Source organism: Chiloscyllium plagiosum, unplaced genomic scaffold (assembly GCF_037043375.1).
Source record: "Chiloscyllium plagiosum isolate Xiang-an unplaced genomic scaffold, Cpla_swu_hap1 HiC_scaffold_19, whole genome shotgun sequence".
NCBI lineage: Eukaryota > Metazoa > Chordata > Chondrichthyes > Orectolobiformes > Hemiscylliidae > Chiloscyllium > Chiloscyllium plagiosum.
Window position 1 is genome coordinate 44723742 of NW_028270157.1, and position 15305 is coordinate 44739046.

The 15305-nt window shown below is 38.3% G+C and overlaps 1 protein-coding gene across 1 annotated transcript in view; it reads left to right on the forward strand.

Annotated features, from left to right (window-relative positions):
* The window catches only part of nrip2 (nuclear receptor interacting protein 2), a 76290-nt gene that overhangs the window by 28324 nt on the left and 32661 nt on the right, over nucleotides 1–15305 (forward strand). The window contains exon 3 of the mRNA XM_043709403.2: nucleotides 4426–4508. Coding sequence (XP_043565338.2) covers nucleotides 4426–4508 — 83 coding nt within the window. The remainder of the gene's footprint in view (nucleotides 1–4425; nucleotides 4509–15305) is intronic.

The window sequence follows — 15305 nt, forward strand, 5'->3', positions numbered from 1 at the left end:
AAATAACCCTGATAAATAATCCTGCTGATAAATAACCCTGCTGATAAATAACCTGCTGATAAATAATCCTGCTGATAAATAACCCTGCTGATAAATAACCCTGCTGATAAATAACCCTGATGAATAATCTTGCTGATAAATAACCCTGCTGATAAATAACCCTGCTGATAAATAACCCTGATGAATAATCTTGCTGATAAATAACCCTGCTGATAAAAAACCCTGCTGATAAATAACACTGATAAATAACCCTGCTGATAAATAACCCTGCTGATAAATAATCCTGCTGATAAATAACCCTGCTGATAAATAACCCTGATAAATAATCCTGCTGATAAATAACCCTGCTGATAAATAACCCTGATGAATAATCTTGCTGATAAATAACCCTGCTGATAAATAACCCTGCTGATAAATAACCCTGATAAATAATCCTGCTGATAAAAAACCCTGCTGACAGATAACCCTGCTGATAAATAACCCTGATAAATAACCCTGCTGATAAATAACCCAGCTGATAAATAACCCTGATAAATAACCCTGCTGATAAATAACCCTGCTGATAAATAATCCTGCTGATAAATAACCCTGCTGATAAATAACCCTGATAAATAATCCTGCTGATAAATAACCCTGCTGATAAATAACCCTGATGAATAATCTTGCTGATAAATAACCCTGCTGATAAATAACCCTGCTGATAAATAACCCTGATAAATAATCCTGCTGATAAAAAACCCTGCTGACAGATAACCCTGCTGATAAATAACCCTGATAAATAACCCTGCTGATAAATAACCCAGCTGATAAATAACCCTGATAAATAACCCTGCTGATAAATAACCCTGCTGATAAATAACCCTGCTGATAAATAACCCTGATAAATAATCCTAATAAAAAAACCCTGCTGATAAATAACCCTGCTGATAAATCACCCAGCAGATAAATAACCCTGATAAATAAGCCTGCTGATAAATAACCCTGATAAATAATCCTGCTGATAAATAACCCTGATAAATAACCCTGATAAAAACCCTGCTGATAAATAACCCTGCTGATAAATAACCCTGATAAATAATCCTGCTGATAAATAACCCTGCTGATAAATAACCCTGATAAATAACCCTGCTGATAAATAACCCTGATAAATAAACCAGCAGATAAATAACCCTGCTGATAAATAATCCTGATAAATAATCCTGCTGATAAAAAACCCTGCTGATAATAACCCTGCTGATAAATAACCCTGATAAAAAACCCTGCTGATAAATAACCCTGCTGATAAATAATCCTGATAAATAATCCTGCTGATAAAAAACCCTGCTGATAAATAACCCTGCTGATAAATAACCCTGATAAATAACCCTGATAAAAAACCCTGCTGATAAATAACCCTGCTGATAAATAACCCTGATAAATAATCCTGCTGATAAATAACCCAGCTGATAAATAACCCTGATAAATAAGCCTGCTGATAAATAACCCAGCTGATAAATAACCCTGATAAATAATCCTGCTGATAAATAACCCTGCTGATAAATAACCCTGATAAATAACCCTGATAAAAAACCCTGCTGATAAATAACCCTGCTGATAAATAACCCTGCTGATAAATTACCCTGATAAATAACCCTGCTGATAAATAACCCTGCTGATAAATAAACCTGCTGATAAATAACCCTGCTGATAAATAATCCTGATAAATAATCCTGCTGATAAAAAACCCTGCTGATAATAACCCTGCTGATAAATAACCCTGATAAAAAACCCTGCTGATAAACAACCCTGCTGATAAATAATCCTGATAAATAATCCTGCTGATAAAAAACCCTGCTGATAAATAACCCTGCTGATAAATAACCCTGATAAATAACCCTGATAAATAACCCTGCTGATAAATAACCCTGCTGATAAATAACCCTGCTGATAAATAACCCTGATAAATAAGCCTGCTGATAAATAACCCTGCTGATAAATAACCCTGATAAATAAGCCTGCTGATAAATAACCCTGCTGATAAATAACCCTGCTGATAAATAACCCTGATAAATAACCCTGATAAATAACCCTGCTGATAAATAACCCTGCTGATAAATAACCCTGCTGATAAATAACCCTGATAAATAAGCCTGCTGATAAATAACCCTGCTGATAAATAACCCTGCTGATAAATAACCCTGCTAATAAATAACCCTGATAAATAACCCTGATAAAAAACCCTGCTGATAAATAACCCTGCTGATAAATAACCCTGATAAATAACCCTGCTGATAAATAACCCAGCTGATAAATAACCCTGATAAATAAGTCTGCTGATAAATAACCCTGCTGATAAATAACCCTGATAAATAACCCTGCTGATAAATAACCATGATAAATAAGCCTGCTGATAAATAACCCTGATAAATAACCCTGCTGATAAATAACCCTGATAAATAAGCCTGCTGATAAATAACCCTGATAAATAACCCTGCTGATAAATAACCCTGCTGATAAATAACCCTGATAAATAAGCCTGCTGATAAATAACCCTGCTGATAAATAACCCTGATAAATAACCCTGCTGATAAATAACCCTGCTGATAAATAACCCTGATAAATAAGCCTGCTGATAAATAACCCTGCTGATAAATAACCCTGATAAATAACCCTGCTGATAAATAACCCTGCTGATAAATAACCCTGATAAATAACCCTGCTGATAAATAACCCTGATAAATAAGCCTGCTGATAAATAACCCTGCTGATAAATAACCCTGCTGATAAATAACCCAGCTGATAAATAACCCTGATAAATAAGTCTGCTGATAAATAACCCTGCTGATAAATAACCCTGATAAATAACCCTGCTGATAAATAACCATGATAAATAATCCTGCTGATAAATAACACTGATAAATAACCCTGCTGATAAATAACCATGATAAATAATTCTGCTGATAAATAACCCTGTTGATAAATAACCCTGATAAATAATCCTGCTGATAAATAACTCTGCTGATAAATAACCCTGCTGATAAATAACCCTGATAAATAACCCTGTTGCCACTGGAAGGTTTCTTCTCACTTAATTTATTCAAACTTCTTACAATTTGAAAATCTCAATTAAAATTTCCCTTCATCTTTCTGCTCCTAGGAAAACAGCCCCACCTTCTCTAGTCTCTCCACATAAGAAATCTCACATCCCTCTTTGCCATTCTAATCAGTTTCCTCTTCACCCTCTCAGAATCCTTAACCCTCTTCATACAATGTAGTGTTCAGAATTGAACTAAATATTGCAGCTGACATGTAACCAATATTCCACAAATATTTGTAATATGTAATACATTTACAAAAACATTTATTTTTTATCTCTGTTAATAAGGCCAAGAATCCCATTTATTATTTGAATTGAAATACCACATTTAATAATTTTGCGACATCCTAAGGCACTTTCTTGAATTGTAAGCCATTGTTCTAATATAAGAAATGATTGATAAGTTGCAAGCTCTGACCAACTATTAGGGCAAATATAGACAGTGGAATCTACAGCATTTGAAGCTCGGCATACAATTCCATATAAGTGCATAAGACAAAAAAAGATATATTTGAAATTGCAAGAGCAAAAAGTGACACCCAAAAAAGAAAATGTCAGTACTTTGACAAACGGATCAGAACTGAAAAGCTACAAAATCTTTTCTAGTGAGCAAAGTGGCAGGTAGCAGAAAGAGGGGTCAACCTCAGCACAGTTGGATGACAGATGGCACAGAATACTTGCAGTGAAGCTACAATGGATGTGTGAGTTTGGCACAAGGCAAGTGAGTGTGACATACCATGATGTAGATCTCTTGGTAGGAGTGGCTCCAAACAGCAGCAGCTTTGTGGATTGCATTTTTAAAAATTAAAATGTTCTTTCAAATCATTTTTTAAGTATTCAGATATTTAACTTACTGAAAGAAAAATGTAAGATGAAATAATTGAAATATTATATTGAAGCATTTTATTTATGTATTAAATTATCATGAAAGTTGCAGGCAGAGGATTAAAATTAGGGTTAATATTATAGCCATGGAATTGTGGATACTACCAAAGTCAGAAAGCATTTGAAAAAACCATAATATAACTGCATTCTGAATTAGACTTGCAAAATAAAAATTGAGAACTACTATAATTTTCAAGAAGGTAAACTTTAAAAGGACGAAGATAATCTAAGAATAATAAATGAATATGCACTATTGGATGGGTGAATATAGGCACGGTAGAGGGAATACCTTAAAATACAATGTGTTTGTGTACCATCAGTGTTATGACTAAATGTTGACATTAGAAATGTTCATGTGCTTAAAATATGTTTTAAATAATCAAGATAGAAAGATATTGCATATGCTTTGTTCCTAGTGCCTTTGTATTTATTGTTTCAGTAACTTATGTCCCTTGTTTCCTCAGTGCTGTGACCAAGAGATCAAAGTCACTATCAACACAGGCTGCCAACAGAACACAATCGCTGCCAGTTGCTTGAACAGAATAGGGTAAGATATCAGTTAGGAGATGAACCACTCTAATTTAAATTAGGAAAGGATTTTCAAGGATGAATAACTTGAAGACCTGCACCCTGATAGAGTAGATGCTATTTAGATTACAAGGCAGAAAATGACAATTAAGTTATCTTAATCAAGTGTCATCTGCTGGTTGTTAGCTAATTGAATTACTTGTAATGGAACCTTGATTAATATTTAATAATTTTATTATAGACTGTACTGCAAATCTGCTGAACTTTCTGACTTGTCTATATAAGTCAAATGTTTTAAATTGCTGACTATGCTTCCATGAAAAATACTAATTCATTCTGAAGCCGATTGTTAAAATAGAAAAGCAGGTACCAATCATTTACCTAATGCTCAATTTATTTGCACAGTGCAACAATACATACATCTGCCTCTTCCATCACCAACATACAGTATCCCAGAAGTCTCTCTTTATGATTTCTGATTGGGAATGCATTAGGATTGAGTATAGTTTGCTTTCACTCTCATTTCCTTGGTTTGAGACCACATTTTGAGACACTGACATGTCCAATGTGAGATCAAGTTATTTAAATCAACTTGTTCAGACAAGCATTGTCACACCTCCAGTACAGTTGGAACTTGAACCCAGATCTTCTAGCTCAGAGAGATCTGGCTACCACTGTGCTGTGAGATCCCTCAAATGTGAGATTGACATGTTTTTAATCAACTTGTTCAACAGCATTGTTACACACCACTGGAATTTAAACTTGAACTTAGGCTTCCTGGCTTAGAGGTAAGAACATCACCATTATGTTGCTACAAGATTCCCTCCAATGTGAGACCTATGAACCCTGCCATATGTGGAGCAGATGGTGTTTGAGAAGTTGGATTGGGTAACATAGAGATTTATATGCTCCTTCTGATACTTTGTTCTTCTGCACATTCCTGACAATTCTCTTGATGTGTTTGGTGCCTTCCCAGGTCAGCATTTTCTATTTTGACCCATTACATATTGGAGACAATGATGAATTTGACCTATGCCTATCTTCAACCCATAAAAGAAGGGTTCCCAAGATATGGACAACTCACAGAATTATTACAGTGCAGAAAGAGGCCATTTGGTGCATCCATTGTGGCTGCACTGGCTGTATTGTCTAGTGCCAATCTTCTGCCTTTTCCCCAAATCCCTGCGTACCATTACTATCCAAATAACCAACCAAAGCCCTCTTGAATGCCTCAATTGAACTTGCCTCCACCAAGTTTTTAGAGAGTGCATTCCATACCCTACTTGCTGTGTGAGAGTATTTTTTCTCACATCACCCTTGCGTCATTTGTATATCATTTTAAATCTAGATCCTCTTGTTCTGTTTTCTTTTACCAGCAGAATAAGCTTCACCCTATCTACACTGTCCAGCCCGCTGATGATCTTGAAACCTTCTATCAGCCTTCTTATCTCCAGGGATATCTGTCCCAACTTTTTCAATCCATCTTCCTAGCTGAATTCTAGATATTGGAGCCATTCTAGTGAATCACTTCTGTACTCTCCAATAGATTTACATTTTTCCGACAATTGTACATCAGCTGAGATCAAATTAGTGTCGTGTACAAGTTCAACATCACTCCTTACTCTTGTACTCTGTATGACCCTAGTTGTAAAACCAAGAACACCGTGTGCTTTATTTACTGTTCTGGTCCACATGTCCTGTCACATTTAATGACCTGTGCTCATTAACACCCAGATTCCTCTGATCCTGCACCACCTTTAGAATTGTAACCCAAGTTTTATCAGAATAAAAACAGAAATTGCTGGAAAATCCCAGCAGGTTTACAGCATCTGAGGAGAGAAGTCAGAGTTAACGTTTTGGATTTCTGGATTTGAAACGTTAACTCTGATTTCTGTCCTCAGATGCTGCCAGACCTACTGAGCTTTTCCAGCAATTTTTGTTTTGTTTTTGATTTATAGCATACACCTTTTTTTTAGTTTTAACCCAAATTATAAGTTGTCTTTCAATATTCTTCTGCCAAAGGTGATCACCTCATACTTCACTGAACCTCATCTGCTGCCTCTCTGCTCACTCCATGAACTTGTCAATGTGCTTTTGGAGTTCCACACTCCTCACTGTTTACAATTCTTCCAAGTTTGGTGTCATCTGCCAACTTGGAAGTTGTCCCTTGCACACAAAGATCCAGATCATCACATAAGGGAAAACAAGGGTCCCAATATGATCCTTAGGGAACTCCACTCCAAACCTTCATACAGCATAAAAAATATACATTGACCATTATTCTCTATTTGCTATTATTCAGGCAATTATCCATGTTGCCAGTGTCCCTTTTATACTATGACCTACAACTTTCCTTACAAGTCTATTATGAGACACTGTATCAAAGCATTAATCTCATTAACCTTTCATTAACTCTTCAAAAAAAGTTAGTTCAGCATAATTTCCGTTTAGAGAGCTGTGCTGGTGCTTCTTAATCAGCCCACCTTTTTCCATGCGACTACTGATTCTATCCCAAATAATTGTTTGCATTTTTTATATATGTTCATAGGTAATCAAGCAGTGCCCATCAACTGTGTATCTTTAACTTTAATAATTTCATAATACAAATCACAAACTTTGAGTATTGCTTCAAAAGACACAATTTGTCAACACTATTTGTCTTGCACTCATCAGGACAATCCCAATGTAAAGGGAAAACAACATTGCACTGTATGGGGAGAGAGTGCTGATTGATTGACAAGTGGATTCTGATTGGTAGAGGTGTTGCTAGTGAGATGCACCTGTTATATAATGACTGATAGTTAGCTGCTAAGCTTCGATTTCAATTTTAAATTGGGCAGCTTGGCTGATTGCTCAAGGTATGCCCTGAGTAATGAATCAGAGAGTGGTTGCATTATATTTCAAGGTCAGTATATCTTTTAGAGGCTTGTTTATGATATCATGAATGCATGGGGCCTGAGGCTGTAAAGGTCTCATACTTCACCTTACCTCTGAAACCACATGATGCATGGCATGCTATTGAAAGCTTGCTCTTCATTGTAATTGTTGGCCTAGACACTGATATACCTGAGAGTATAATGTTTGTACATAATAGTAACCTGGAATAATTGTCAGACTATTCAATACTGCACAATCCATGCTCAGTTAGTTCTGTAATGAAGGATACCATTAGTGTTGCCACATCAGGTAAAACAATCTGCTGGAGGAAAACTCACACTGTTATCTATTCATAGGAGCATAAGAACTAGGAAAGGAGTCGGCAGTTCAGCCCCTTGAGCCTGCTCCACCATTCAATACAATCAAAGCATCTCAGCCTCAACTCCATTTTTCTGCCTGCTCACCATTACCCTTCAACCTGTTACTAATTAAAAATCTGTCTATCTCCTCAAAATGTACTCAATGTCCTAGCATCCACTATGCTCTAAGTAGCAAATTCCACAGATTCATGACACTTTGAGAAGTAATTTCTCTTCATCTCTCTTTTAACTGCTCCCCCCTATCCTAAAACTATGACCTCTTGTTCTAGATTGTCCACATGAGGAAACATCCTCTCTATGTCTACTTTGTCAATCCCCTCGAGCAATTGTATATCTCAATTAGATCTCCTCTCATTCTTCTAAACCCCAGACAGTATAGGCCTAATCTCTTCATAAGACAAACTCCTGATGTCTGGAATCAAGCTAGTGAATCTGCTCTCCAATGTGTCTCTCTTCAGGTAAGGGGACCAAAACTGTATGCAAGACTTCAGCTACAGTCTCACTAATACCTTGTACGATTGTAGCAACATTTTCCTGTATTCTTTTAGAAACAAATGCCAAAATCCCATTTGCCTTCCATAATATCTACATACTAGTTTTCTGTGATGCATACACAAGGGTACTTCACTGAAGTACTCTGACGTTTCTGTCTCTAAAGTTTATAAGTTGCCTTTGTTTTTCTAACCAAAACGGATAACTGCATGCTTTTCTGTGTTAATCGGCCAGATTTTGATCCATTCACCTAATATATCCAGATGCATTTATAAATTTCTTAATATCAATTTACTTTCTCACCTACTTTTATGCCATCTGTAAGTTCAGCTATAGTACCTCTAAGTCATTAATATAGATTGTAAATAGTTGATGCTGAAGAACAAACTCTGTGGAACCTTGCCAATCAGAAAAGGACCCATTTATCCTGTCTGCTTTCTCTTGGTCAGCTAATCCTGTATCCAAGCTAATAAATTACCCTTGACACCTTGGGATTTTAACTTTTGCATTAACCTTTAATATGGCATGTTGTTAAATGTCTTCTGAAAGTCCAGCGATACTACATCCATGGGATCTCATTATCTACTTTGCTTGTTAAATTTGAGAAGAATCCTAGCAAATTAGTCAAAGGTGATTTCCCACTTGTTATCCTTTTCTTTATCCTATTCTGTTGAGTCGAAACAGGCAGTGTGTGACAATGTTCTTTCTGTCTGCAAAATGCAGAGCCCTGTGCATCAAATTATGTGGTGTCTAGTATGCACAAGGGATAATCTGCAAACCTTTTGAGAATAATACCTATTTGTGTGATAGGCAAAACATCTTTTTGACTTTACTGCTGCATCCTGCTAGTGGTGAACACCATTCTTGTTCCTATAGCATTTGTAGCAGAGTGAAATAACTAGTTTTAATTTTGCTCAAATCTTTGAAATGTCCAACCTTTCCAGTGTAATCCGAAACACTTTTCAGGTGCAAAAGTGATGGCCATTAGGCTCATTCATGAGGTTGCATGGGAATACAGGGAGAAATGATCTGATCAGGATGGACATCCTGCAGGATCACTTTGATGCAAACTATTCCAGCAATACGCTTGCACAGCAAACAAATGGAAGTCAGCACTCTCTCTTTTCATGTTATTTAAATGTTGTTTTCTCTTTACACTAGTATTTCTTGATAAGTACAAGATAAAATATCCTTTTTCAGCAATGCTTAGGTTTTGTACTTGCTATTAATTAACATACTATTAAGATTCTATTCTCTAAATCAAACTTTATTATACAAATAATATTTCAAAACATTGAAGTGAAAAGAAGAGAAATGGTTTTCCATGTTTTGTACACTATATCATAATACAACATGTTCTTCTTCTAGGACCTTCAGTAGTTTTTTTGTGCAAGCATTCTTTTTAGTAAAGTAAACAGATGATGTGTCGACCCATCTTACCTTGGAGGTTTCTTTCTAGCATCATTTTTACACTAACAAAGTCAATTCCCAGCCTTTTTCAGCCACATTCTCCACCAAATACAAGTTATCACAAACTTAGCTAAATTATCTATATAACATTCGTGGGCCAACTATTTTCAGAACACCCCGTAACAGAATTTCCATTAAAATATTAACTAAAACCCTGCATGTATTGCTTCCACAGCAACCAGTGTTTCCACAAGTTAAAATATTTTCAACATGCCTTTTATTTCTCTTGGCTTCCCAGAACAGGGGATAATTTCTTTTTCCCATTTCCATCCAGCACGAATATTACAAAATCAACTGTACTTGAAAATCCATCTGAAAGGTTAGCATGAAAAGAGTTAGTAATAAGGACTAATTTCATGTCCTTTGGTCTCACAAGGCTAGAATCTGGAGTAAGCATTTCTCCGTATTTATTTACCATCAACTGAAGCATATTTTATCAAATTACCTAGTTTCAATATATCAACCAGGCATTTGGTCTTGCAGGTGTATAGCAAATTCCATTGTTTGATCAAGCTTCTGTGATGACTCAGCATACTTCCAAAAGATTCTGGATTAGTGGTGCTGGAAGAGCACAGCAGTTCAGGCAGCATCTGAGGAGCAGTAAAATCAACGTTTTGGGCAAAAGCCCTTCATCAGGAATAAAGGCAGAGAGCCTGAAGGGTGGAGAGATAAGCTAGAGGAGGGTGGGGGTGGGGAGAAAGTAGCATAGAGTACAATAGGTGAGTGGGGGAGGGGATGAAGGTGATAGGTCAGGGAGGAGGGTGGAGTGGATAGGTGGAAAAGAAGATAGGCAGGTAGGACAAGTTATGGGGACAGTGCTGAGCTGGAAGTTTGGAACTAGGGTGAGGTGGGGGAAGGGGAAATGAGGAAACTGTTGAAGTTCACATTGATGCCCTGGGGTTGAAGTGTTCCGAGGCGGAAGATGAGGCGTTCTTCCTCTAGGCATCTGGTGGTGAGGGAGCGGCGGTGAAGAAGGCCCAGGACCTCCATGTCCTCGGCAGAGTGGGAGGGGGAGTTGAAATGTTGGGCCACAGGGCGGTGTGGTTGATTGGTGCGGGTGTCCCGGAGATGTTCCCTAAAGCGCTCTGCTAGGAGGCGTCCAGGCTCCCCAATGTAAAGGAGACCGCATCGGGAGCAACGGATACAATAAATGATATTGGTGGATGTGCAGGTAAAACTTTGGATGTGGAAGGCTCCTTTAGGGCCTTGGATGGAGGCGAGGGAGGAGGTGTGGGCGCAGGCTTTGCAATTCCTGCGGTGGCAGGGGAAGGTGCCAGGATGGGAGGGTGGGTTGTAGGGGGGCGTGGACCTGACCAGGTAGTCATGGAGGGAACGGTCTTTGCAGAAGGCGAAAAGGGGTGGGGAGGGAAATATATCCCTGATGGTGGGGTCTTTTTGGAGCTGGCGGAAATGTCAGTTTATGCAAAGGTTGGTAGGGTAGAAGGTGAGCACCAGGGGCATTCTGTCCTTGTTACAGTTGCAGGGGTGGGGTCTGAGGGCGGAGGTGCGGGATGTGGACGAGATGCGTTGGAGTGATACAGTCACACCTTCTAGTTAGGATTGATTCAAGGTTATTCCTGACCTATTCTGCTAAATATATCTAAAGGCCCTGAATTCTGTATTCTAATCTCAAGCTGTAGTATATTTTTATTTATTCGGTATAATTCAAACACCCCAGAGCCTCACCATAGATAGTCATCAACATGCATCGTAAAGATACTTGAGTGTTTCCTTTCATGGTACCAGTTGAACATTGCTGAATTTACTTTCTGTTGAGTAGACTACTTTCAGTAAGACAGGCCTAATCAAAAATATTAAACCCTTAATGCATTATAAGTGCATTTGTTTAATTTCCACAGGTTCCCTTTACCATTGCTGGCCTCTTCTGCTGACATGGCCTGTGCAACGAACATTTTCAGGGTTACTTTTCCCATTTTGGGGAAGTTTGATTTAACATCTTAATCTGAGTCCCTCTCTTTTGACTGTACAACACAATATGTTCTACATGGGAATCTTATTGAAATGAATGTTAAGATGCCTGTCCACATCTGATTACTGGGAATGTGCCTCGTGGTAGAGGTCAGGTGAGTATAGCACTCTAGGACAGACATTTGAATCCATATTTTCCCCTTTTGATTTAAAATAAAGAAAAAAATTTGGCATGTATTATATATATTTTTGATTAGCAACTATATATCCCATAGTTCTAATACCTTGAAGATTTGCATCTTGTTGGGTAGTTTGCTTGATTTGAACAAGGCACTTGTCTGTTACACTCCATGTCTCTGCTGGGTTGATGACTTCCAGAGCACAATGACTGGTGGTATTTCCATCACTCTCTGCATATATATTGCACACATGATCATTAAACCATGTTGGTTTCTTAAAGCATGGTGTTGTTGGCTGTTCATCTGGTCATTGTGTCATTCCTGTATAATTTATTGCTGCTGTGATGGCTTTGTTTTTTTGTAATTGAGTTGTTGTGGATCCCTGTTTCTGATGATTGATGTGTGCTGTGTATGGATGGTTTGTTCACCTCTTCTTGATGAGCTGCCTTCAGTTCAGGGACAGGCTCCTCAGTTGGACATATGTGCCTGTGGTTATAACAGTATATCTGGCATTTACTTTCACTGAGTGATCAAGGTGACAACTGTTCCATCCTGGTCCCAAGTTGCCACTTGAGCTGGCTTTTGTTGAGATGGTTAAATGTTTGTACCCTGACTGGTTTTCGAATACTCAACTCTGGCAATTGTTTATAGATCTTGTTAGAATGAAATTTGGTTTTCTGCTGTTTCACTTCATTGTTTTTCATTCATCACCTATTACTACTTCTGGCTTCAGATATTTTAAGTTTTAGTTTCTTTTATATTTCCAGCTGCTTTGACTGGAACAATATGAATGGATTCTGATGTCTCACTGTTTGGAGTATCTTATCCTTCTTGCATCTCTATTTAGGCCAAATGCTATGCTGGTCTTTCATTTATTTTAGTCCTCTAGATCTAGCAGGCAATTCCGTTTCCGGTTAGCTTGTCAATTTAGTCAACCTGCGATCTCTTATTACGGAAATCTTTCCCACCTGCAAGGAAGTTTTTGCAGTTTCTAGTGCCATCTTACTTTTGATAGTATACAACTCAATGTTTCCTTTTATCCCTTTATCACCCACCAACTCCAAACTCAATCTTAAGTTATCTTTGTTCTACAAAATCCCTGACACAAGCCCCCAAACATTACCACAACCCATTGGGGTAGTGCATTGGAAATCAAGCCCCAATATTGCTGAAGACATCACAAATGTGAACAGATTAACTTAAAAGTTTCCAATTTCCCTGACTGACGAACTCAGGTTTCTGTACTTAACAAGAAAAAACAGTTTCAGAAACAAATTTTCTTTAGCCAATGGCAGATAGGAAATATGAATTGCTAATTTATAACTCTTCAAATTAAGAGCTGTTCCTTTTAAAACCCACTACAACACCTATTCCCCCACCCACCCCCACTTCACAAACAGACTCGTAAAAACATGAATATTGAGGTGGAAAGGAGGGGAAAAAAACAGAAACAGTTTGATCGCACCAGTCTGCATCAAGGGAATTGATGAGAGGTACCTTTTGTTCTTTGTCATTGATACAAGGTTATTTGTACACTGATGCTGTCTTTCATTCAGTGATTTCAAATTCATCTTTCCACTGTCATTCAAGACATTTTAGTTCTCTTTCAGCAGGAGATTTGCAGAGAAAGGTGAATAAAGGACAGTTAGCTATTACTGCTGATGTCCTGATGCTCCACACAGGAGAGAGGGAAGCACACACACCTTTTGATGCTTCCTCTTTGCAGACTAAGTGTTTTCTCCTGCATTGGCCCCACACCATCTAAGATCACCTGACCAGGAGTTAATCAAAACATTGTTATCATAGAGGCATAGAAAATAGGAGGAGGAGTAAACCATTCAGCCCTTTTGAGGCTGCTACACCATTCAATATGATCATGGCTGATCATCCAACTCAGTACCCTGCTCCTGCTTTCTCCCATAACCTTTCACCCCTTTAACGCTAAAAACTATATCTAATTCCTTCTCAAAAACATTGTGTCTTGGCCTTAACCACTTTCCGAGGCAAGAATTCAAAGGCTCATCGCTCACCGCGTGAAGAAATTTCTCCTCATCTCAACCCTAAATGGTCTACTCTATATCCTTACAATGTGGCACGGTGGTTCAGTGGTTAGCACTGCTGCCTCATAGTACCAGGACTTGGGTTCAAGTTCAGCCTTGGGCAACTGTCAGTGTGAAGGTTGCATATTCTCCCCATGTCTGTGCAGGTTTCCTCCCACAGTCCAAAAATGCGCAGGTTAGGAGGATTGGCCATGCTAAATTGCCCATGGTGTCCAGAGATGTGTAGATTAGGTGGCTTAGCCATAGGAAAAGGGGTGGGTCTGGGTGGGATGCTGTTTAAGGGTGTTGTGGACTCAATGGGCTGAATGGCCTACTTCCACACAGTCGGGATTCTGTGAATGTGACCCCTGGTTCTGGACATCCTGGTCATTGGGAACAACCTTCCTACATTTACTGTCTAGTCAGGTCACAATTTTATTGGCTGTGGCCTCACCAAGCCCCTGTACAATTGCAAGACATCCCTGCTGCTATACTTGCATCCTTCTGCTATGAGGGTCATCACACCATCTATCTTCTTCGCCTGCTGCACTAACATGTTTACTTCAGTGACTGGTGTACAAGGACACCCAGGTTTCATTGCACTTTCCCTCTTTCCCAACCTATTGCCATTCAGGTAATAATCTGCCTTTATTGATTTTGGTAGCAAAAAGAGAATCTCATTTCTTACTGCATCTGCCATCCATTTGCCCACTCACTTAGCTTGTTCAAATCACACTGAAGTATCTCTGCATTCTTCTCACAGTTCACCCTGCCACCCAGCTTTGAATCATTTGCAAACTTGGAGATATTACATTTAATTCTCTCATCTAAATAATTAATATATATTGTAAATAGCTAGGGGAAAGTGAGGACTGCAGATGCTAGAGATCAGAGTCGAGAGTGTGGTGCTGGAAAAGCACAGAAGTCAGGCTGGTTCCGAGGAGCAGGAGAATCGACGTTTCATCCTGTTGAAGGACTTATGCCCAAAACATCGATTCTCCTGCCCCAAGATGCTGCCTGACCTGCTGTGCTTTTCTAGCACCACACTCTCGACTTTGAATTGCTATAATCCAAGCATTGATAACTGTGATATCCATGAATCTCTGCCTGCCACTTAGAAAAAAAGACCCATTTATTCCTATTCCTATCTGCCAACCAATTCTCTATCTGTGTTGTTACATTAACCCCAATTCCATATGCTTTCATTTTACATGCTTATCTCTTATATGGGACTTTATCAAAAGCCTTCTAAAGGTGCAGGTAAACAACATTCATTATCTTCCCTCTTATTAACTCTATTAATTACATCCTCAAAAAATTCCATTAGATTTGTCAAGCATGATTTCTCTTTCATAAATCCATACTGATTCTGCTGATCTTGTCACTTTTTCCCAAGTGCTCTGCTACTAAATCTTTTATACTGGGCTTTTATAATGTAGCATTTCCCTAC